This window comes from Equus caballus, chromosome 29 (genome assembly GCF_041296265.1).
Source record: "Equus caballus isolate H_3958 breed thoroughbred chromosome 29, TB-T2T, whole genome shotgun sequence".
In the NCBI taxonomy this organism is placed as follows: domain Eukaryota; kingdom Metazoa; phylum Chordata; class Mammalia; order Perissodactyla; family Equidae; genus Equus; species Equus caballus.
This window is the reverse complement of record NC_091712.1, coordinates 16,433,531-16,457,620: the sequence shown is the minus strand read 5'-3', so window position 1 is coordinate 16,457,620 and position 24,090 is coordinate 16,433,531. Positions and strand designations below refer to the sequence as shown.

The 24,090-nt window shown below is 35.9% G+C and overlaps 1 protein-coding gene across 4 annotated transcripts in view; it reads right to left on the bottom strand.

The window, feature by feature from the left end:
* Positions 1–9,845: 9,845 nt before the first annotated feature.
* The window catches only part of ITGB1 (integrin subunit beta 1), a 46,023-nt gene continuing 31,778 nt past the window's right edge, over positions 9,846–24,090 (bottom strand). For 2 of the 4 annotated variants that reach the window (XM_023631884.2, NM_001301217.1), the window contains 8 exon segments: positions 22,660–22,800; positions 22,309–22,508; positions 20,523–20,761; positions 20,081–20,303; positions 18,770–19,002; positions 16,926–17,092; positions 15,916–15,996; positions 9,846–11,081 (listed from right to left, as the gene is read on the bottom strand). In XM_023631884.2, the coding sequence (XP_023487652.1) occupies positions 15,922–15,996; positions 16,926–17,092; positions 18,770–19,002; positions 20,081–20,303; positions 20,523–20,761; positions 22,309–22,508; positions 22,660–22,800 (1,278 nt within the window). In that variant the 3' untranslated portion in view covers positions 9,846–11,081; positions 15,916–15,921. 4 annotated transcript variants of the gene reach the window in all.

The window sequence follows — 24,090 nt, the reverse complement described above, 5'->3', positions numbered from 1 at the left end:
CTGAATTAATTTATTAGCTCTTGTAGTTTTCTAGTGGGTTCTTCGGGATTTTCTATATATATAGAATCAGGTCATCTATGAGCAGATAGTTTATTATTCCTTTCCCATTTAGATACCTTTTCTTTTTTTTTTTTTTTTTGTACACTTTTATCTGGCTGAAACTTCCAATACACAGTTGAATAGCAGTGGTTAAAACGAGCATTCTTGTCTTGTTACTGATCTTAGGAGAAAACTTTGTCTTTCATCATTGAGGATGATGTTAGCTGTGATTTATTGATAAATATTCTTTATTATGTTGAGAATTTTCCCTCCTATTCCGTTTTCTGAGTGTTTTTATCATGAAAGGGTGTTGCATCTTGTCAAATACCCTTTCTACTTCAATTTACCTAATCTTGTGGTAATTTTACTAATCATGTTTTTCCCCTTGATTCTACTAAAATGGGTTATTACATTAATTTTTGTGTGTGTGGAACCACTTTTGCCTTCTTGGGATAAATCACATTTGATCATGGAAACAATCCTTTTAATAGGCTTTTGGTTCTGGTTTGCTAGTATTTTGTTGAGGATTTTTATATCTATATTCATAAGGGTTATGGGTCTACAATATTTTTTCTTGTGATGACGTTACCAGACTTTGGTACCAGGGTAATGCCGGACTCTAAGAATGAGTTAGAAAGTGTTCCTTCCACTTCTATTTTTTGGAAGATTTTGAGAAAGATCAGTGTTAATTTTTCTATAAATATTTGGTAGAATTCACCAGTGATGCATCTGGTCCTGGACTTTTCTTTGTTGGAAAGTTTTGATTACTGATTCAATCTCTTAACTGGTTATGGGTCTGTTCAAATTCTCTATTTCTTCTTGAATCTGTTTAATTAATGTTTCTAAGAATTTATCCATTTCATTAAGGTTACCTAATTTGTTGGTATATAATTGTTCAAAGTATCTTCTTACAATAATTTTTATTTCTGTAAAGTTGATACTAATATCTCCCCTTGTGTCATTTCTTTTTTTCTTTGTCATTCTATCTAAAGTTTTTGTTGACCTTGTTCAAAGAATGAACTTTTTATTTCATTGATTCTGTTTTTCTGTTCTTATTTATCTCTGCTCTAATCTTTACTATATCCTTCCTTCTGCTAGATTTGAGTTCAGTTTGCTCTTCTTTTTCTAGTTTTTCAAGGTATAAAGTTAGGTGATTGATTTGAGATTACTCTTTTTTGATATAGGTGTTTATAGGTATAAACTTATCTCTGTGTACTGCCTAGCTGCATCCCATAAGTTTTGGTATGTGGGTTTTTCATTTTCATCAATGCCTAAGTACTTTCTAATTTCCCTTATTTCTTCTTTGACCCCTTGGTGTTTAAAAGTGTGCTGTTTCACAGGTATAAGAAAGTGCCCCTTGCCCTGCCCGGCACCCCAGTCCTGTGACCGCTCAGAGCTCTATACAGATAGAGAAGCAGAGGCTGGGGGAAGCACAGGTGAAGGAGAGCACTCTTCCTGCTGGTGCTCCAGATCGGCCGCCAGCCAGAGCGGCACACAGAGAGAAAAGCAGTCAGTGGTCGGAGCTGGGGTGCCCCTAACCATGCTGGGCCAAGAATAAACAGTCCCTGATCGCCACTCAGCTGCAGCACGTAGCAGCTATGACCAGATAACACCACCATGCGGAGGCAAAAACCCACACCACCAAGCAGTATGAGAAAGTATGTTAAATCTCCAGACCAGAAGGAAAATGACAAGTACCCAGAAACCAACCCTGAAGACACATAAATCCATAAGCTAAATGAAAAAGAATTCAAAATAGCTATCATTAAAAAACTCAATGAGTTACAAGAAAACATAGAAAGACAAATTAACGAGTTCAGGAGTTTCTTCGCAAAAGAGATTGAAACTATAAAGAAGAAACAATCAGAATCGTTGGAGATGAAAAACACAATGGATGAGATAAGGACAAATCTGGACTCACTAAACAGCAGAACTGACAGTATGGAGGACAAATTAGCAATTTAGAGGGCAATACCATAGAAATGCTTCAGAGGGAAAAGAGAGAACTAAGACTAAAAAGAAATGAAGAAGCTCTCAGAAAAGTATCTGACTTAATTAGGAAATACAACATAAGGATTATAGGTATTCCAGAGAGGGGAAGAGGAGAATGGAGGAGAAAGCTTGTTCAAAGGAATAACAGTGGAGAACTTCCCAAACCTGGGGAGAAGATGGAAATCCACATGGAAGAGGCTATCAGATCTCCTAACTATGTCAATATAAAACGACCTACTTCAAGGCATATCGTAGTAAAGCTGGCAAAAGTCAATGACAAAGAAAAAATATTAAGGGCACCAAGGCAGAAGAAATTAACTTATGAAGGAACCCTTCTCAGGCTTTCACCAGATTTCTCAGCAGAAAGCTTACAGGCTAGGAGATAGTGGAATGATATATTCAAAATCCTGAAAGACAAAAACTTTCAGCCAAGAATACTTTATCCAGCAAAATCTCCTTCAGATATGATGGAGAAATAAAAACTTTCCCAAATAAACAAAAGCTAAAGGAGTTCATCACCACAAGACCCCCCCACTACAAGAAATCCTCAAGAAGGGCCTGCATACCTGAAAAGAAAAAAAAATAGGAAAGGGGCTACAAAGCCCTGAGCAAGGTGATGAACAGGTAGGCAATAATCAGAAAATGGCAGCTCTCTATCAGATCAAGTTGGTAAACACTTAACTTTTACATCAAGGATGAAGAAAAGGAGAACACTAAAATGAAAATAATCTCATCATTTTAATCACAAACTGACAACACAAGAAGGAACAAGATGTGATAAAAATAACATAGAGGGGGAAGAGGAAAGGGATGAAATCAGTACATTATAAGGAAATAAGAGGCTATCAGAAACTGGACTATCTCATCTATCAGGTTTTTTATACAAACCTAATGGTAACTACTAAACAAATCATTAGAACAGAGATATATATAAACAAGGAGAAAATGAAGAAAACCAACATAGAAAACTACCTAATCAAATTGGTATTTCGAAATACACAGGACAGTAAACAAAGGAAATGCAGAAGAACCAGAAAATGTGCAATAAGATGGCAGTATTAAGCCCTCATATATCAATAATCACTCTAAATGTAAATGGGTTGAATTCTACAATCAAAAAACAGAGAGTGGCAAGATGGACTAAAGAACAAGATCCAACAATATGCTGCCTCCAGGAAACATATATCAGCTCTAAAGACAAGCATAGGCTCAGAGTGAAGACAATACTCCAAGCTAATGGCAAACAAAAGAAAGCAGGTGTTGCCATACTTATATCAGACAAAGTAGACTTCAAGATAAAACGGGTAAAGAGAGACATAGAGGGGCAGTATATAATGATACAAGGGACTCTCCACCAAGAAGACATAACACTTATAAACATATATGCACCCAACACAGGGGCACCAAAGGACATAAAGTAACTATTAACAAACCTAAAAGGGGATATTATCAATAACACGATAAGAGTAGGGGACCTCAACACACCACTTACATCAATGGACAGATCATCCAGAGAAAAAGCCAACAAGGAAATAGTGGATTTAAGTGAAACACTTGATAAGATGGACTTAATAGATATATAGAGAGCATTCCATCCAAAAAAAGCAGAATATACATTCTTCTCAAGCACACATGGAACATTCTCAAGGATAAACCATATATTGGAAAACAAGGCAAACCTCAATATATTTAAGAAGATTGAAATCATATCTACTATCTTTTCCGACCATAATGCTATGAAACTAGAAATCAATTAGAAGAAAAAAGCTGGGAAGAGAACAAGTACATGGAGACTAAACAACATGCTGCTGAAAACCAATGGGTCATGGAAGAAATAAAGGGAGGAAAAAAAAATTTTGGGAGACAAATGAGAACGAAAACACACCATACCAACTCATATGGGATGCAGCAAAAGCGGTCCTAAGAAGGAAATGTATACCATTACAGGCACATGTTAACAAACAAGAGAAAGCTCAAATAAACAATCTTAAACTACACCTAACAGAATTAGAAAAAGAAGAACAAACAAAGCCCAAACTCAGCGGGAGGGAAATAAAAAAATTAGAGCAGAAATAAATGAAATTGAAACAAAAAAAGAGTGTAGAAAGGATCAATGAAACAAGGAGCTGGTTCTTTGAGAAGATAAACAAAACTGACAAACTCTTAGCCAGGTTCATTAAGAAAAAAAGCAAGAGGGCTCAATAAAATTAGAAATGAAAGAGGAGAAATTAGAATAGATACCACAGAAATACAAAAGATTATAAGAGAATATTATAATCAGACTTCAGAATCAGAATCAGAATTCTCTTATATATAAGAGAATATTATAATCAGAAAGCAGATGGGATCTCTGGAGAATTATAACAAACATTCAAAGATTTATTACCTATGCTTCCCAAACCATTCCAAAAAAATTGAGGAAGACAGAAATATTCCTAACACATTCTATAAGGCCAACATCACCCTGATACCAAGCTAGACAAGGACAACACCATAAAGGAAAATTACAGGCCAATACTGCTGATGAACATAGATGCAAAAATCCTCAACAAAACATTGGCAACCTGATTAAACGTATTAAAAAGATCATAAACCATGATCAAGTGGGATTCATACCAGGGACACAGGAATGGTTCAACATCCGCAAATCAATCAGTGTGATACACCACATTAACAAAATCCAAGTGATAATCTCAATAGACTCAGAGAAAGCATTTGACAAGATCCAACATCCATTCATGATAAAAAAAAAAAAACTCTCAATAAAATGGGTATAGAAGGAAAGTACCTCAACATAATAAAGGCCATATATGACAAACCCACAGCCAACATCATACTCAATGGGGAAAAACTGAAAGTCATCCTTGAGAACAGGAACAAAATAAAGGTACCCATTCTCACCACTTTTATTCGACATACTACAGGAGGCTTTAGCTAGAGCAATTAGGCAAGAAAAAGAAATAAAAGAAATCCAAATAGGCAATTAAGAAATGAAACTCTCGCTGTTTGCAGACGACATGATTTTATATACAGAAAACCCTAAAGAATCCATCAGAAAGCTATTAGAAGAAATCAACAACCACAGCAAAGTTGCAGGGTACAAAGTCAACTTACAAAAATCAGTGGCATTTCTATACTCTAATAACGAAATAATTGAACAAGCACTCAAGAATACAATCCCATTTACAATTGCAACAAGAAGAATAAAATATCTAGGAATAAATTTAACCAAGGAGGTGAAAGACCTATACAAGGAAAACTATAAGACATTAGGGAAAGAAATCGTTAATGCATAAAGACATGGAAAGATATTCCACGAACATGGAACAGAAGAATAAACATAGATAAAACATCCACACTACCTAAAGTAATCTACAGATTAAATGCAATCCCTATCAGAATCCCAATGACATTCTTCACAGAAATAAAACAAAGAATCTTAAAATTCATATGGGGCAACAAAACCCCCAAATACCCAAAGCAATCCTGAGAAACAAGAACAAAGCTGGTGGCATCGCAATCCCTGACTTCAAAATATATCACAAAGCTCTAGTAATCAAAACAGCATGGTACTGGTACAAAAATAGGCACATAGATCAAGGGAACAGAATTGAAAGCCCAGAAATAAAACCACACATCTACGGACAGCTAATCATTGACAAAGAAGCCAAGAACATACAACGGAGAAAGGAAAGCCTCTTCAATAAATGGTACTGGGAAAACTGGATAGCCACATGTAACAGAATGAAAGTAGACCATTATCTTTCTCCACATACAAAAATAGACCCAAAATGGACCAAAGAATTGAAGGTAAGACCTGAAGCCATAAATCTTCTGGAAGAAAATATAGGCAGTACACTCTTTGACATCAGACTTAAAAGGATCTTTTTGAATACCATGTCTACTCAGACAAGGGAAACAAAAGAAAAAATAAAGAAGTGGGACTTCATCAGACTAAACAGCGTCTGAAAGGCAAAGGAAACCAAGATCAAAATGAAAAAACAACCCAGCAAGTGGGGGAAAATATATGCAAATCTTATATCCAACAAGGGATTAATCTTCGTAATATATAAAGAACTCACACAAATGAACTACAAAAAAAAAAAAAAAAACCCACCCAATCAGAAAGTAGGCAAAGGATATGAGCAGACATTTTTCCAAAGATGATATACAGATGGCCAATAGGCACATGAAAAGATACTCAACATCTCTAATCATCAGGGCAATGCAAATCAAAACTACACTTAGATATCATCTTACACCCATTAGAATGTCTATAATCACCAAGACAAAAATCAGCCAATGTTGGAAAGGGTGAGGAGAAAAGGGAACCCTCATACACTGCTGGTGGGAATGCAAACTGGTGCAGCCACTGTGGAAACTATTATGGAGATTTCTGAAAAAATTAAAAATAGAAATACCATATGACCCAGCTATCCCACTACTGGGTATTTATCCAAAGAAACTGAAATCAACAATACATAGAAACTTATGCACCCCCATGTTCATTGCAGCATTATTCATGATAGCCAAGACATGGAAGCAACCCAAATGCTCATCAACTGATGACTGGATAAAGAGGACGTGGTGTGTGTGTGTGTGTATATATATAACACACACACACACAATGGAATACTACTCAACCATAAAAAGACAAAATTGCCCCATTTGCAACCACATGGATGGACCCTGAAGGCATTATGTTAAGAGAAATAAGCCAGACAAAGACCAACACTGTATGATTTCCACTCGTGGAATATAAACAAACTTATGGACAAAGAGAACAATTTAGTGGTTACCATGGGGAAGGGAGGTGAAGGATAGGCAGAAGGGGTAAAGGAGCACACAACAGTATCTGACAAGCATTAACATACAACTGAAATTTCAGTGTTATAAACTATTGACACGCCCCCCCCCAAAAATGAATGGAAAAAAAGTGTGCTGTTTAATTTCCACATATTTGCGAATTTTCCAGTTTTCCTTTTATTATTTTTAGCTTCATTCCATTGTGGTCAGAGAAAATACTTTGCATGATTTCATTCATTTTGCATAATATTAAGATTTGTTTTGTGATGTCACATACAGTGTATCCTGGATAATGTTTCACGTGCACTTGAAAAGAATATATATTCTGCTGTTATTGGGTAGAATGTTCTATATATATGACGTCTACTGGGTGTATAGTGTCATTTAAGTTCTCCATTTCTTTACTGGTCTTCTGTCTAGATGTTCTATTCATTATTCAAATTGGGATATTATTGTACAACTGTCCATTTCTCCCTTCAATTCTGTCAATGTTTGCTCCATATATTTTGGGGATCCGTTACTGGTATACATATGTTTATAACTGTTATGTCTTCTTGATTAATGGACACTTTTTTCAATATATAATGTCCTTCTTTGTCCCCTGTAACAGTTTTTGAATTAAAGCCTATTTTGTCTGGTATTAGTGGTCACCTGTGCTCCCTTTTGGTTACTGTTTGATTGGAATATCTTTTCTCATCCTTTCACTTTCACCTATTTCTTTCTCTGGATTTAAAGTAACTTCTTTTGTAGAGAGCATATAGTTGGTTATGGATTATGTTTTTTGTTTTATTTTTATCCATTCTGCCAATCTCTGCATTTTGATTCATAGTTTAATACACTGACATTTAAAGTAATTAATGACAAGGAAGGACTTACTTTTGCCATTTAGCTATTTTTCTCTGCATGTCTTAGAATTATTTGTCACTCATTTTCTCCATTACTGCCTTCTTTTGTGTTTAGTTGACCTTTTTGTATTGAACCATTTTGATTCCCTTCTCATTTCCACTTGAGCATTTAAAATACAGAAAGAGGGGCTGGCCCAATGGCCAAGCGGTTAAGTTCACACGCTCCACTTTGGCGGCCAAGGGTTTCACCAGTTTGGATCCTGGGTGTGGACATGGCACAGCTTATCAGGCCATGCTGAAGTGGCGTCCCACATGCCACTAGAAGGACCCACAACTAGAATACACAACTATGTACTGGGGGACTTTGGGGAGAAGGAAAAAGTTTTTAAATTTAAAATAAAATATAAAGAAAGAGAGGTTATCATGGATATTACATCTAATATCTTAAATTTATAACAATCTAATTTGAATTGATGTAACTTCAACAGCATACAAAAACTGCTTCTACACAGCTCTACCCTCCACCTTTATTGTCACAGATTATATCTTTATATATTGTGTGCTCAATAACATATATAATTATTTGTATGCATGTCTTTTAATCTAGATAACAAAAAGTGGAGTTACCACCCCAAAATACAGTAATACTGATATTTATATTTTGCCCATGTTTACCTTTACCAGAGATCTTTATCTCTTCATACACTCTTCCTCATCAACTAAATAAAAAAACATTTTAGTGACAAAGTTCTATGTGGCTTCGATCAAAACTAATTATCAGTCTCTCAGACTGTAGTTTGAAACAGCCAGCTTCAAATCTAAAATTATTCAAATGTCAATGCCCCTAAAGTCAGCATGAGAAATGAACTCTATACAATTCCTCTACCTTCTAAAAAAAGAATTTCTATTGTCAGAAAATCTGTTTATAAGTTGTAATATAAAATCTAAAAATTCACTATACTTCAGCCTCAAGGACATATGTCAGGAAAAAAAAGTCATATATACATAGAAAGTAGACTTCATTCCTATAGTATTTTTAGAAAACCTCATTATAAAAGCAAACTTGTAGAGCAGAAATACGTAATTCAATTCAACTGATTATGCCTAAGGCACAAGGAAACGAGCTGAAGCAGGAACATGGGTGGTGGGTGATGGAAAATGAAGCGGATGAAATGGGGTAATAAATGAACAAGATAATTTTTCTCATGGAGCTCACAAATTAGTAAAAATGTATCATTCTCAACTGAAAAATGATTTAGTCTAAGCTAGGAAATACGTTTAAGTGGAATAAAAAGGATACTAATATTTTTAAATGGGAGGAGCACTGTAAATGTGAAAGGCTGGTAAAGTTGAAACTTTTTTTTTTGTTTTTTTTTAAAGATTTTATTTTTTCCTTTTTCTCCCCAAAGCCCCCCAGTACATAGTTGTATATTCTTCGTTGTGGGTCCCTCTAGTTGTGGCATGTGGGACGCCGCCTCAGCGTGGTCTGATGAGCAGTGCCATGTCTGCGCCCAGGATTCGAACCAACGAAACACTGGGCCGCCTGCAGCGGAGCGCGCGAACTTAACCACTCGGCCACGGGGCCAGCCCCTAAAGTTGAAACTTTTAACACAGTCCTCTCCCCGACATCATTCTGATATTTGTTGTATGCTCTAGGAAGGAATATATTTCTTTTAATAAGCTTTACACAAGTATTTTTATCAATATATATACTTTCTAACATAAATAAATCAAAAACCTAAGGAAAATCTTATTTTCCTTATCAAAAAAGTAACAATGCCCTATCTGTACCTTGAGTAAAATGATACAATTCCAGCTTCTAACGAACAGCTCTAAGATGATATTCACAAAGAGTTAACTCTGCTCAATGCAGGGATGAGACCCATCTCCTAGTCTGGGGGAGGGGAGGTGCGTGGAATGAGGATTTATACAACATTATTTAGAGAGTCCAAAGATAGTCTGAAAGTCTGCTTTACCATATAACTTTCCTTATTGGCCCTAGCACATCTTTTCTTCTTCTTTTTTCTTTTTTTAAGAAATACATTTTAGCTTCTTAAGTGAAATACCCATCAACCAGAATGTTTTTTGTCAACCTCTTTAAGCTATAAAAATTTCATGCACACAAATTGACAAAAGATATCAATACAGAGCAAAAACATCCAATTTAAATATTTTAGGCAGTTTTATTTAATAAATAACTTCAGTAAACAGCATTGTAAAAAGTGAACTGTTAAAATTAAAAGGCACTTAAAACAAGGATGTGACTGGTATGAAACAAAATGGGCAGCTCTGACAGTGAGAAGTAACTATACAGCGGTCTATTACGGCACTGCCTGAAAGTAAGAGTCGCTTAAGTGAGAGCTGTTGCGTAAGCCACAGTACAACTTCACACGTTCACTAAGAGGCGAATTTACAGAAAAAACATCAAAGGAAAAAAGTGATTAAAAAAAGCCTTACCCCCAAATTGCAAACAAATACATTAAATGATTAGAAGAGGTGGTAAAAAGCACCAGGCTTCAAACAAAATAAAATGAATAAAACAAATTCACCCAAAGGTCCCCAATTCAGCAAGTACTATGGAAATTAAGGCCTTTATGTAAATAATGCTAAATCAAGGACTTTTTTGCAGAAAATTTCCCAATACTTTTCCTGAAGGCTTGAATTTATAAAAAGAAGGCATAAAAGTTACCAAGATTAAGTAACTCTCAAAATGGCACACAGGTTTTAAAGCTATGGTTTCCCTTTCTAACTCTCTGACTTTGTCCCATGGCCTCTGTAGATCAAATATTTCAAAACTATTTTACACCAGTAACTCCCGACACTTGTCTTTCAGATATGTCATCAGTCATGTCTACTAGGCAAATAGCAAAGTAATAAATTTAAAACAATTCTAAACTAGCTAGCAGAAATTTACTGTGGATTCTGTATAACTGAAAACTGACATATCTGTAAAGCTAAAGATCAGTTTTAATACATGATTAATAGAAACTCTCATCATACTCATTATTTTAACTACTGCCCTTCCATCACTGTAGACACACCACTCGATCCAATAAGAACTTGATTTCAACAGCCCAGGAGTAAAAGGTCAAAAAGGCACCACGTGACCTTATGATGAGGACAACCATCCTGTCTCAAGTCTCTGGTCAGTCCCTGGCATTGATGATAACATTATTTTCAAAATAATAACAAATTTTTAAAATTATACATATTGTACACTTTCAAAACCGGCACATGAGTAACCCCATGGCGGTACAGCCCTACAGCTACCTTACTGTGACTAGGAAAAGTACTGCTTTGCATTCAGTGTTGTGAAATTTGCATAGCGAGTGCTCATTTTCCCTCGTACTTCGGATTGACAACAGTTGTCACAGCACTCTTATAAATAGGATTTTCACCCTAAAAAAAAAGTGAGAAAAATGCCCAGTTACTCTACTAAAATCATGTAATATTATTTCATAAAACAATCCTGAAAGTTAGTCATTTTCATAAGTCATTTCCATTTTATCTGTCCAGATATCACACTCAATTTTTTTAAAGGCATTAATATAAGTTTACACAAAAATGAAAGCTTTGCTCTACAAACAATCTAAAGGTGCCCCTGTAGTCTGGCGTTATTCATTCTTGAGCCCTTTCTTCATTGGATTTAAGAAAGTCCTCCACAGCAGAGAATGTGCTGTTACGGTTTCTCTCCTTTGAACTAGTTTTGAATGCCTGTTTTAAGGAAGAATACCTCTCCTGAAGAATTAGCTTTTCTGCCATCAACTGCCTGATTCTTAAGCCTTTATTGCACACAGAAGGTGCTTGATAATTACTGGGAACCCTTGGCTTTCATCTCTGTGAGGCAGGTGTTCTCTTGAGGCTCTTCCACAAAAGTTAGTGACTTAGAGAGTTCTTGGGTAAGGCTGTCAGCGTCACTGAAGGCACTGTGGAGTCCGCCAAGTCATCACATGGCCAAATTTGCTTAGCATGTTAACAAAAATAATTACCATTCTTCATGAAATAATTGTTATCCTTCAATATCATATTGGTGAAATGTTTAATTTTTATTGGGATACTATATTTTAGTAAAGAGTACTGAAATCAAACCTAGTAAATGACTCCAAAACATAACCACAGAGATCTTTCAAGATCCACAAATATACTGACAGGGATGTTTTCAAGTAGAAAAATAACACACAACCCCACACTACCAGTTTCTTAAAAAATTCTCTTATGCTAGGTGCTACATTTAAATATCTGCTACAGCTTTCTTTTGTCTCCTGTTTTTATAAACTGAAAATAGACCAGGGCCAAATAATCCTGTATCAGAGGAAATTACAGTGAGTACAAATCAAATAAATATTAAATAAAAACTTAAATCATTAAGTTTTTAGGCAAAAATTAAGATTTTGAAATGCTGTTTAGGTTTATATCTCACTATAGAACCATTTGCAGTGATTTTTAAAAATATACAAAGCATATAAACTAATTTTTGCTTTTAAATTTTATTCACACTTCATCGCAGATTCTGTTTGGATCTGGCTTTCACTGCCACAATTTCTGCTCTCTAGAAGGGTACCGTTTGGTGGATGACAAATATTAACATAAATTTAGGCACTTGGATATAGTACAATATAGAATTATGTACATAATATGGAAACAGTGTAAGAAAAAAGGAAGTGACTCTGGGATGATTAGAAATATTTTCATAGACTATAGATAAAATATTGAAAGGTTAATAGAAACATATGCAAAGTCAAAGTTCATACGCAAAGTCAAGGTGTAGGGAAAAGAATGGCACATTTATGTAGAAATATATACAGTTCAGAAGTCTTCTAGGGGGCACGTGTGAGTGCGTGTTTTGAGGTGTGGGGAAGGAAGAGGAGAGAAGAAAGAGGCCAGTGCCAAGTCACCAACCGTCCTGTGTGCCATGCTAAAAAGACTGGAAATCACTGAGGGGAAGCATAGTACATGAGGGCTGGGTCCTGAAGACACAAAATAAACCACTGTGACTTCACCTCAGCAGGTAGTCTGAATACCAATGAAAACATGACAACATGCCTTAGTGCTCCCTCACTCCACCCCACCCCACAAAATACAACTTGACCAGTCATTTCAGAAACATGGAAGAACTCAGGATCCCTCAGACACAAACATTATATAATCTGGATGATAAAAATCATATATGATATCAACTTCTGAGTTCTAACCCCAAATGGAGCTAATACATTATTATACGGACATTACAGCAGACATTTTATAATGGACAAAGGAAACTGGATCCTAGCAATTCATTCTTGACCAGTTATATAGTACACATAAGTTACACTCTTTATTTCCATCTTCCTATCTGCATATGAGGCTAGTACTGCCCATTCTTTCAAATATGCCTGGAAAACAAATTACCGTTTAAATTAAGCTTCTTTAAAATAATGTATTAAATACATCTAATATTTAAGACTTAAGAAGTGTAAGGGAAGTACAAAAAAACTCAGAAGACAAAAAACAAAAGAGAAAAACACCTAAGTCACTGATGAGTCCAAAGTACAATTTTCATGGCAGAACTTACCTTTGGAGAAAAGTTTGCCTTTTCATATACACAAACATTTACACTTATTATTTCAAAGTCCATCCAAACAAAAGCTGAACATGCAAGGTTAGAGGTAAAATTAAACTATCCATGTTAGGCACCATTTTAAACGGAGGTAAACTACAGTAACCCATATTAGTTTCCATCGTTCAGAGTGCAACCCCACCCAATCCCAAAAAAAAGCAAAGCCTATTTAAAGGAAGAGAACAGGGTTATATTCAGAAATGAAGTCCTCAGTACTCAGTAAAATGTCATCCCTGTGCTCACAGTGGAATGGCTGACAGTAGTGGCTACAGAATCATCTCTCTAATGTAATATAAATAGATACACAATGCACAACTGTGGAAGACCAGGGATTCACATTTAAATTTGCCTAACAGCAGGGGAGGATAAACTAGACAATTTTTTCAATCGACTTTAACAACCATAAAGTCGATAATTTGATTTTTTTAAATGTAACCACATGGTAGTCTTATGTGCTGAAAGAATTAACAGTGCTTGCCCATTATCTGAAATATGTTAATGACATAATTAATTGATGGGCAAACCTTGGTCCCATATCAGAAAAGTCCTCTACTGGCCATGATTTGTTTTAATTTCCTGATGGTCGTTCATTAATTTCTATTGTTTATTTCTACTTTAATTTTTCTTGAGAAAACATCTAATAACCTGTAGCCATTACTTTGCCTGGATTTCACTAAGGAATAAAGAAATTTTTACTAAACTTTTTCTTCTTGAATTATCCAAAATTTTTATTTTAGCTAAAGAAGTAACATTTTATCCAAAAATTAAGTTAACAATGTAAACATTGTTTCACGATTAATTATTGATAATTCCCTTCAAAGTATAATTTAAAGTACAGCAAAGGTGAAAATTTCACCTTTTCGTAGGACGCAGAAATTTCTCTCATATGAGAAGTAACCATATGGAATTATCAATTTTGACTGTTTTTGACCTACCAAAAAAAGAAAGAAAAAAATCCCAGCAAATCACTTTCTTTCTAAAAGTGATATTCTGGACAGTACTAGGTGAGAAAGAGAAGATGCGTCCAGTCTGAGACCAACACAAAGTGTAGCAGCCTGCCCATTACGGAGCTGACTAGGATTTTCTGCCATCAAATATAACTTTGCCATTTCGAAAGTCTTAAAATCTTAGAAACAAAAGAAAAATCTGACAAGTAATGGTTTCTAATGTTATGGGTACTTCCTATATCTCTTAAAAATATTAAACATTCCTGTATTTTAAGATCTCATTAGTTATTATTTTATAAGTACACTCCCATTGGAATCAATAAGCAAAACTGTGGGGCTGGTTTCCACGCAATAAAGTGATTTCCCTGTTACAGTGCTTGCCCAGAGCAGCAGGGTCACTCTAAGTTACTACAAACGTCAAAAAGCTGTAATTCTCAGGAGGAGTGAGCCACTCTCCCCGACGGAGTCTCCTGAAGGCATGTGGTAGCTACGGCAAATGGCAGGTAAGACGCGGATCCCAGCCCAGCTGCTGGGTCTGAATCCCAGCTCCTCCACCGACCAGCCATGTGAACTGGTCAAGTCACCGAACCTTCTGGGCCTCACTCCTCTCACGTGAGAAATAAGGATAAAAGTAGCTGGGAAAGGAAAGACAAGTTCTGGATCCACCAGTCAGGAGGATGTGCTCTAATCATGACCTTTTTATCAGTGAGTTTTAGGGGCTTACATGATTATATTAAAATATGCTAGAAGCACATCATGACAATTCAGACATAAGGAAGAATCCTGTCCACTACTGATAAGAGAGAAAATAATAAGTTTGTCATGTAGGTAAAACATACATTCTCCAAAATAACTTATCCTAGCTTAAAGAATATGATAAGTAAGCCTTATTACAACTATGAAATTTTCAACTAAGTTTTTATTTAAAACTGTAATAGCATTTTTCTTTTTAAAGTCTTTCTTATCTTTAAAAAAGTTCAATGTTAGCTTTGAACATGAGAACCACTCAATAACTAAAAAGAAAAAAACATGTATAAATAAAAGGCCTTCTGGTTTTTAACGGTATTTCAAGTTACAATCAACAAACTAAGGATCTCAAAATATGTCTAGAACTAATAACAATAATATTGTTGTTATATATTGTATACTATATAAATGTTACATCAAGTTACATTTTTCTATTTTGCAATTTAGATTTGACATTCACTTTCCACTATTTAACCCTAAAATTTACATATAGAAATTATTATATAAGGATAATACCACCTAAGGCATAAGGCTGTAGTGAGGGTGATAGCTGACAGGGTGATGTCATACACTGCAGTTCATTAGCCAAAGCAACCACGGCACACGACAGATAGAGGGCTATGGACGGCCTGTGAAAGAGGAAACGCTGACGTGCTGGGCGTGACGGCCTCACGACGTGGCAGAGCTGGGATTTGACCGGGGGCCTGTCTGACCACAAAGCACATTCTCTTTTCCCTACAGCACAGCTGCTGCTTCTGTATCATAAAGCTTATTTTAAAGCACTTCTTAAACACTAACTAACACACAAAAAGAAAAGCTGTAATACAGCCATATAAATAAAGCCAGACTTTTAAAAGAACAGCAACAGTGGTAGAGGACACACAGTGCAGTAAAAAGGGATAACAGCTCACATGCAAAGACGGAAATGAAAGGAAATACGAACGGCTACTTAGAGACCAGCTTTACGTCCATAGTTTGGATTCTTGAAATTATTAATAGGACTCTTGTAAATCGGATTTTCTTGCTAAAGTAAAAGAAATAGTTTCTAATGATTTCATCAGAAAAAAAATTGACATGTATAGTGTTTAAACACTGTAAAAGAATTTTTACTATTTCTACAGTTCAGAAATTTACTAATTTTTTAAAAAACCCGAGTAAAATGCAAATGATTACAATTCATTTACAACTTAAAAATACTGAAGACTGTCACTGCCTTCTTGTGTCAAAAGATGAATACACGAGGGCCAATACTCGCCCGTCTGACTCTTTTCAAAGCATTTCAAAGCAGTAAATGCTAGCACAAATTTTCAGTAATTTATAGCTTTAAAATTTTTTATAAAGCAAGGTTTATTGAGTTATAATTTGCAGAAAGTAAATTATACCCTTTTTAAGTATAGAGTTCCATGAATTCTCAAATGTATAAACACGCCCACAATTAAGATCATCCCAAGAAGACCCCTCGTGCCCCTTCCCCGACTCCAGCCCCCAGAAACCACTGATCTGACTTCTGCCCCTACAGTTTTGCCTTTTCCAAAATGTCACATAAATGGAATCATACAGCATGTAGCCTTTTAAGTCTGGCTGCTTTCCACTCAAGGTTCTTTGTTGGGGAAAAAAAAGAAGCTTTCCATTGACCAGTCTGCTACACAGATAATGCTATTTGGGATTCTATTTTACATGAGATGAAAAGGCAAAAGAGTAGATTTAAGATAAAAATTATTAAAGAAATAAAAACAGTGACCACAGTAACCAAAAGACACATTCTTATAATGTTTTGTTTTAATGGGATGTATTTAAGATGTTTTCAGTTTTTCACTAAATCCAAGTTCTCTGAATAATGAACTTTAAAATATTTAAAGAGGACTGTAACAATCGGTTTTAGAGTTAACAAATCTTAGAAGTATTACATTTACTTTACGAACCACCTTACTTTTTAGATGTTTTGCAACTTACCGTGTCCCATTTGGCATTCATTTTTTCCTTCTCAAATTTGGCAAATTCCCTTCTGTCATGAATTATCATTAAAAGCTTCCAAATCAGCAGCAATGCAAGGCCAATAAGAACAATTCCAGCAACCACACCAGCTACAATTGGAATGATGTCTGGACCAGTGGGGCACTCTGTCAATAAGGAGGAAAGAATGAGCACACAAGGGATTAATATGTGCAAATTACAGCCCAAACTACAGAGAGCTGGGCAGTCTCATAAAACCATATCGGAAAAAAAATACAAGACAAGTGAATGTACACTCTCAAAGACGCTAGAACTAACAAGTGAGTTTATAAGAGCACAGGATTACAGTCAATAAACAAAAAGCATATGTATCTCCATATGTTATATGGAAATTTATTTTTACATAATGGAAATTTAAATTTAGAAAATAGCATCTTCTACTATAGCATCAAAAATCAGGAATACTTATGCATAATCTAACAAAACATGTGCAATACTAAACACTGATGAAAGAAATCAAAGAAGATCTGAGTAAATGGAGAGAGATTTCATGTTCATGTATTGGAAGACTCAATATTGTTAAGCTGTCAAATTCTCCCCCAGTTTGATAGATAAACTCAATGCAATCTCCATCAAAATCCTAGCAGGAGTTTTGTAGATATCAGCAAGTTAATTTTAAAATTTACAAGGAAGGAAGAGAACCAGAAAAGTGTTTCAAAAACACTCTTAGAAAAGAACAAAGTTGCACAACTCACATTACCAGATTTCAAGACCAGCTATAAAGCGACAGTAATTGAGAAGAGTGGTACTGGCTAGAGGACAGACGCGCAGATTAAGGGAACAGGATAAAGAGTCAGAAATAGGTCCACACACATCAGGTCATCTGATGTTCAACAAAGGTGGAGAAAGTTCAGTCTTTCAACAAATGGTACTAGAACTACTGGACATCCACAAGCAAAGAACTGCACCTCACTCCATATGCTACCATTAACTCAAAATGGGTTATAGACCTAAATGAAAAATCAGAAACTATAAAACTTCTAGAAGAAAACACAGGAGAAAAATTCTTATGAGTCTGTGTTAGGCAAAGCATTCTTAAATACAATAGTAAAAGCAAGATCCATAAAAGAAAAACTTGGTAAAGTGTAGTTCATCAAAATTAAAGCTTATGGTCCTCAAAAAATACTATTAAGAAAATGAAAGACAAGGAAGCACAGACTATGAGATAATATTTGCAAAACACTTATCTGAAAATGCAAAACAGGACAGAGATTTTGAAAACGTTTGGCTGTCTCTTAGAAAGCTAAATATATGCTTACTATATGTCCCCCAAATCCACTCCAAATATCTATCCAAAAGAAAAGAAAACGTACATTCTCACAAAAACCTATATACAAATGTAGAAAATTTCAAAGAATATACAAAAAAGCACCTCAAAAAACCAAGATAAAAATATTGTCTCTTCTGAGAGGCTGAACAATTCACATTTTATAATATATTTTAACCAATTACCTTTCTCAGAGTCCACACCTAACTCATGCTCAGATTTAAATACCGCCAACAATGCCCTGGTTCATACGGGAACCTGCTGAGTGCAGACACGTTCTGAGAGCTTTTCTGTGAATTACCGCACTCAGTCTTCAAACTCTCCAATGATAACACCTAACACTTGCTTTCTCTTTTCATTTCTTACTTAGTTAGTTAAATACTATTTTACGCTTTGAGAGATCAAAAATATCCCAACTTGGACCTAAAGTAACCAAGCTGGATATTAGGGAAACTGCCAATAGGCCCAAGTAGTAGAAACAAGACATAAAATGAAAAACATTTTGAAATGATCAAACCTGGAGTCTCCACAACGTGAACAATGGCCTCATTGTTCCCATTCACTGAATACGTGAAATAGAACCAGCAGTCATCCACATCCTTCTCCTTACAGTGAGACAGGGGATCAACCTGGCCTGGCTGAGGTAACTTGTCCCGATTTTCAACCTTGGTAATGTTGAAATGTGAACATTCCTGGGCGCATGTGTCTTTCTTTTCTCCTTTATTAAAGGCTCTGCACTGAACACATTCTCTGTTAAAACAAAAATTATTACACTTCAAATTTATTACCTAAAATAAATATATGCTTAAAGGTTATTGCATGTGCTACACTCAAAATGTGACCAAATGAAACCAAGAGCTATGAAAGATCTGAATAAATGGAGAGGAGAAGTACACTACATTTCTAGATGGGAAAACTAAATATAAAGATACTAGTTTCCCAAGTGAAATAATAGGTTTATTACACTTTAAACTAAAATTACAAAAAAGAAAGAAATGAGTAGTAAAATAAAATAGTCAGCCCTGGTGGTCAAGATCTGGCACTCTCGTGGCCACGGCCTGGGTTCTTGTCCCAGTCAGAGAGCCACACCACCCGTCAGTTGGGTGTCATACTGTGGTGGCTGCATGTGGCTGGGATACTGAAAGCTCTGCCACCAGGATTTCAAACACCGGCAGGGTCCCCCATGGTGGACAGGTTTCAGTGGAGCTTCCAGACTGAGACAGACTAGGAAGAAGGACCTGGCCACCCACTTCCAAAAACCACAGCCATGAAAACCCCGTGAATAGCAGTGGAGCACGTATCATAGACAGCCCGGAAGGTGAGAGGATGATGCAGAAAGGAGGGCAGGGTTCTGCTCTGCTGTCCACACAGTGCTAGGAGTCAGAATCCACTCTATGGCGCTAACAACAAATAAAACTACCCCTATCAGATATTACATACACAGAACATCAAACCAAAATAACGTAAACAATGTGTTGCTGGTACAATAACAGTCCTTTCAAGGTGCAGACCTTCAATTTTTCTTAGTTTAGTCAAAAGATAGTAATTAAGCAATTGGTAATGCTAATTTAACAAAGGTTACCACATGGATTCAATTATATAGCAAATTCAGATCAAAATAATGGTACCAGTCTCATATAACACATTTCAATATCATGCGACAGATGGTAACTACTGAGACAGAGTTTTAAGGTGCAGGCTTCAGTGTGGCAGATATCTGGTTTACAGTGTAACCAAATGTCAGCACTGCTCCAGTGGTAGCGATAATACATTGTTAGGTGAACAGCCAGCAAATACCAACTATTGCAAGCAATTAGAAAATACTTACTTATGCTCAGCACAGACACCAAGGCACGTCTGACACATCTCACAGGTTGGCCCCTGAAACTTGGGATCTGTGCACTTGCAGGCCCCACACTCACAGATGCCCCGGCCATTGCAGATCTGGCCGTTGGTGGCCATGCATGAAGTAGTGTCCAGAGAACAGTCACACGCACTGCCAGTGTAGTTGGGGTTGCATTCGCACACACGACACTTGCAAACACCATTTCCTGCAATTAAAAATATCATTTCTCATAACAGTGGTAAAAATAGAAAATCACAGTACTGATTTAGAAGTAAAAATAAGCAATAACGTGGAAGAAAGTGTATCAAAGGGATGGACTGATCCTCAGCGCTGCCCTTTTTCTACGTATTCTCCAAGCAAACAACATTTTTTATGGTATTAGATGGGATCATATTTTATAACCATTTTCAGACCCCTTTCTCACCTCCGCAAATTAAGCCATTGGATCTATCACAGTTGAAATTATCACACTCGCAGAATTTGCCAGAATAAATTTCATTTGTATTATCCCTCTTCCTACAAACACACTGTCCACAGACACACTCTCCATTGTTACTGCAGATTTCTGAACTGTTTTCCTTCCGGCAGTAAGCATCCATATCCTCACTGTTCACTTCGTCTGTGCTACATTCACAGTGTCTGCCAACACGCCCCTCGTTGCACCTAAAGAAAGAGTCCAAAATTTCAATCACATAAAATAAAAATAATTTAAAACAAGTCATGCTGTGAGAAAGACTGGGAGAGAAAATAAGACTATGAACAATCCCTTCAAACGACAATTATATTACATGGAGTGTTCATGCCACACGTCACAGACGTACAAAAGTGTACACACACACACCAGTCATTCAAGTTCATGTGGAATATATGCAAGGGGCTTGGAAAACAATCTTCTGATCAAGATGAAAATATAATCTGGCAATGAACAGGTGGACAAAACATTGGAAACATAGGCTAAACTTATTTTTAGAGTACGTTAATTACATGCAATTGTACTGGAGATGATTTCACTTAAAAAGAAAAAAAGAGTATGGTAGCTATGTTTTCAAATAATATGCTATTATATTTGCTATTATAGGTGAAGTATCTCTAAATTTAAAGGAACGGTCCAACTGTTAGTCTAAAAAAGTGTACAATAAATATACCCCAAAAAGTGTATAGAAGTTGAAGAAAAACATAGTGAGCATTAACATTTGAAAATATAATTAACACACTGTTTAAAAATAAATTTATCCGATGAGTCCAGACTTTTCAGACACACTGTCTATTTTTATAACACCTCACGCTCACAGACACTGGCTCACTAATTCTGGTAAATACACAGCAGGAATGAAGGCAAAACACTTTCAAGACAATCATTTTGGTTAAAAGATGTTTTACTAAAAATGGATCTAAATGACTCAGTCAAGATACGTACAACATAGAGAGTAAAAATGTAACATTTTAATTGTTATTTGGAATAGACAGCTAATAACCGATGGCAAAATGTAGTCATTTATTTTTCTCATGATTAAAGACCCTTCAAAGTCTAGTCATTTGGGGCTAACATTTAGATCAAAATACTCTCCCCTCCTCCTATCCCTTTAAGGAGAAAGCTGTATTCAGAGTATCTTTAGTTTTACTTTTTAATTGACAGTAACCAGAACGTGAAAATAAAATTTAAAATAATTTGATTAAAGTTTTGTGAGTAGTAGATTCTATGTTCTGAAAATAGTTTTCTTTTTAATTTTACAAAATAACTTATTTTTAAAAAATTATTACAATGTACATGTGGTATAAGGTGAACATCCTTTATTACTTCCTAATCCATTTCCCAGATAAAATCACCATTATAAATTTGATATATCTTTCCAAAACATCTTTCTACAGACATATTTTACATAAGCTCATTTAGCTCTAGAGAATTCAGATTGCTATTATATGAGAGAAAATCTCAAATGCTACCTCAACAGTTAGTTAAATATACGTCTTGGATGGCTACAAAAGTTTTTGAGTAAACAGCAGTTTTCTTAGGGAAAAAAGGCAGGGAAGAACTTTCTATAAATATCACACACAAGATCATCAAATTGATTTTGTGGTGAGCCACAACTGCTGGAACAAATGATTTATTTGTTCCAAATAGAAAGATTTTCTCTGGATGTCCCAAAAGATGGCCTGCCCGTCAGTGTCCAAGCCCACGCGCCCCTCCGTGCTCCTGCAGCCTCACGCACCTGCAGGCCCCACACTCGAACGTGCCGTTGCCCTCGTGACACCGGGGGCTGCTGGGGACGCCCTCGCTCTGGCACTCACACTCACAGATGAACTGAAGCACAACCTCCACCTCTTCAGTGAAGCCCAGAGGCTTGATTTTAATGGTTTCAGAATTCTTATTTGGACATTTATTTGAAGTTATGCTGATTTCAAACTGAACCTTGAAGGAAAAAACCAAGAAAGTATGCAATTTAAATGTACTAAAAAGTATTCTGAAAAGCTATTCATTTCTTCTACTGTTTCCCAAATTACAAACTAAGTCGCTTAAAACAAGTCATTTTTTTCCTTCAGAAAATGTTTATACAACATACCTCATCTCCAATGGAAATATTGGAGCATTTCCTTCCATTTTCCCCTGTTCCATTTACCCCATTCTTGCAGTAAGATTTGTAATTTATTGTTACTCCTTCTGGCAATTTACTGTTTTCCAAAATGACTTCTGAGGAAAGGGACTAAAAGAAAGACTAATTATACAAAACAAGGCAAGCAAAGTACTACTACAAAATAAGCTGAATGCATAAAACCAGTGGGTAAAATGAAGTGTTAAGAAAACAATATGATTTACATAATATTTGAAGCCAAATCCTGAGTGACAAGAAAACACAGAACCCAGAGAAACAGGCTCTAATTAACAAGGATCAATTCTTCAAAATAATGTACATGATTGAAAAAGTTAAGAGCATTTGTGTTTTAATTACTGGGCTAAAACATTACTGATCACACAGCGGAGGCCATATGAGGAATCCTGAGAACTCAGAACAAACATGCTCCCTGCGCTCTGGAGACCTGGCTCTGCTCCCACCATGTCCAGCTGACGAGCTGAGGTCAACAATCCACCACACAATCTGGGAACAACATGCTTCGGAGCCACTGTAGCCCCGGGCAAAAAACAAATCCCAAATCCCAAGTAGGAAGGATTGAGGCGAGTGCTTTTTCAGGATGAGACCACTGCGGACACATGGAGAAAGCTGCAGCAGCGAGCTCTCTCTGTCCACTAATCTCGTGGATGGGAGTTAGGAAAACATTAAGATATTCTGTTAAGAGGGAGAACAGCTATGGGGAAGACATGGAACAACTGGAATCTTGAAAATCTCTGTAAAAACCTCTCTCTTTCAAGTATGATCTTTCTAAAACATTTTGGGAACCCCTGACATGAGGTAAAAAATATCTAAAATTCAACCTGTCAAAGGGTTGAGGGGTGGAGGCAGTGTACGCAGCATAAAATGGTTACCACAATATTACAAATGCTACAGATTACTTGAAATGATTATTAACCAATGCTTAATGAGTATCACTAAAGGTACTCTGAATTAAGCTCCAGATGGAGAACACAATTCCTCTTTAATTTCAATTCAACTTCCTTCCATGTGCGGGGAGAAAAAATCTTACAAATCTTTTTAAAATACATAAGTCATAGATATATATATATATATATATATACACATTTGCATATATTTTATGGTACATGTACACGAGCATGTGTGTACCTCTTGAGAATAGAAAACCATATCCTCTACATATATGGCAAGAGAATTGGCAAGAAACCTTTTCCAGCACAATTCATCAAAATAGATGAATCTATAAGACACTTTGGACAGGAAAAAAAAGATTGAGGTAATCCTTAATCTAAACGTAAGTTATGTTTCACACTTGCTTTCCAACAAGGAGACCTATTGCTTAGTGACATTCAAACAGATATTTAGAAATTTTCTCCATATGCCTTTATCTCATTTTTGCTTTGT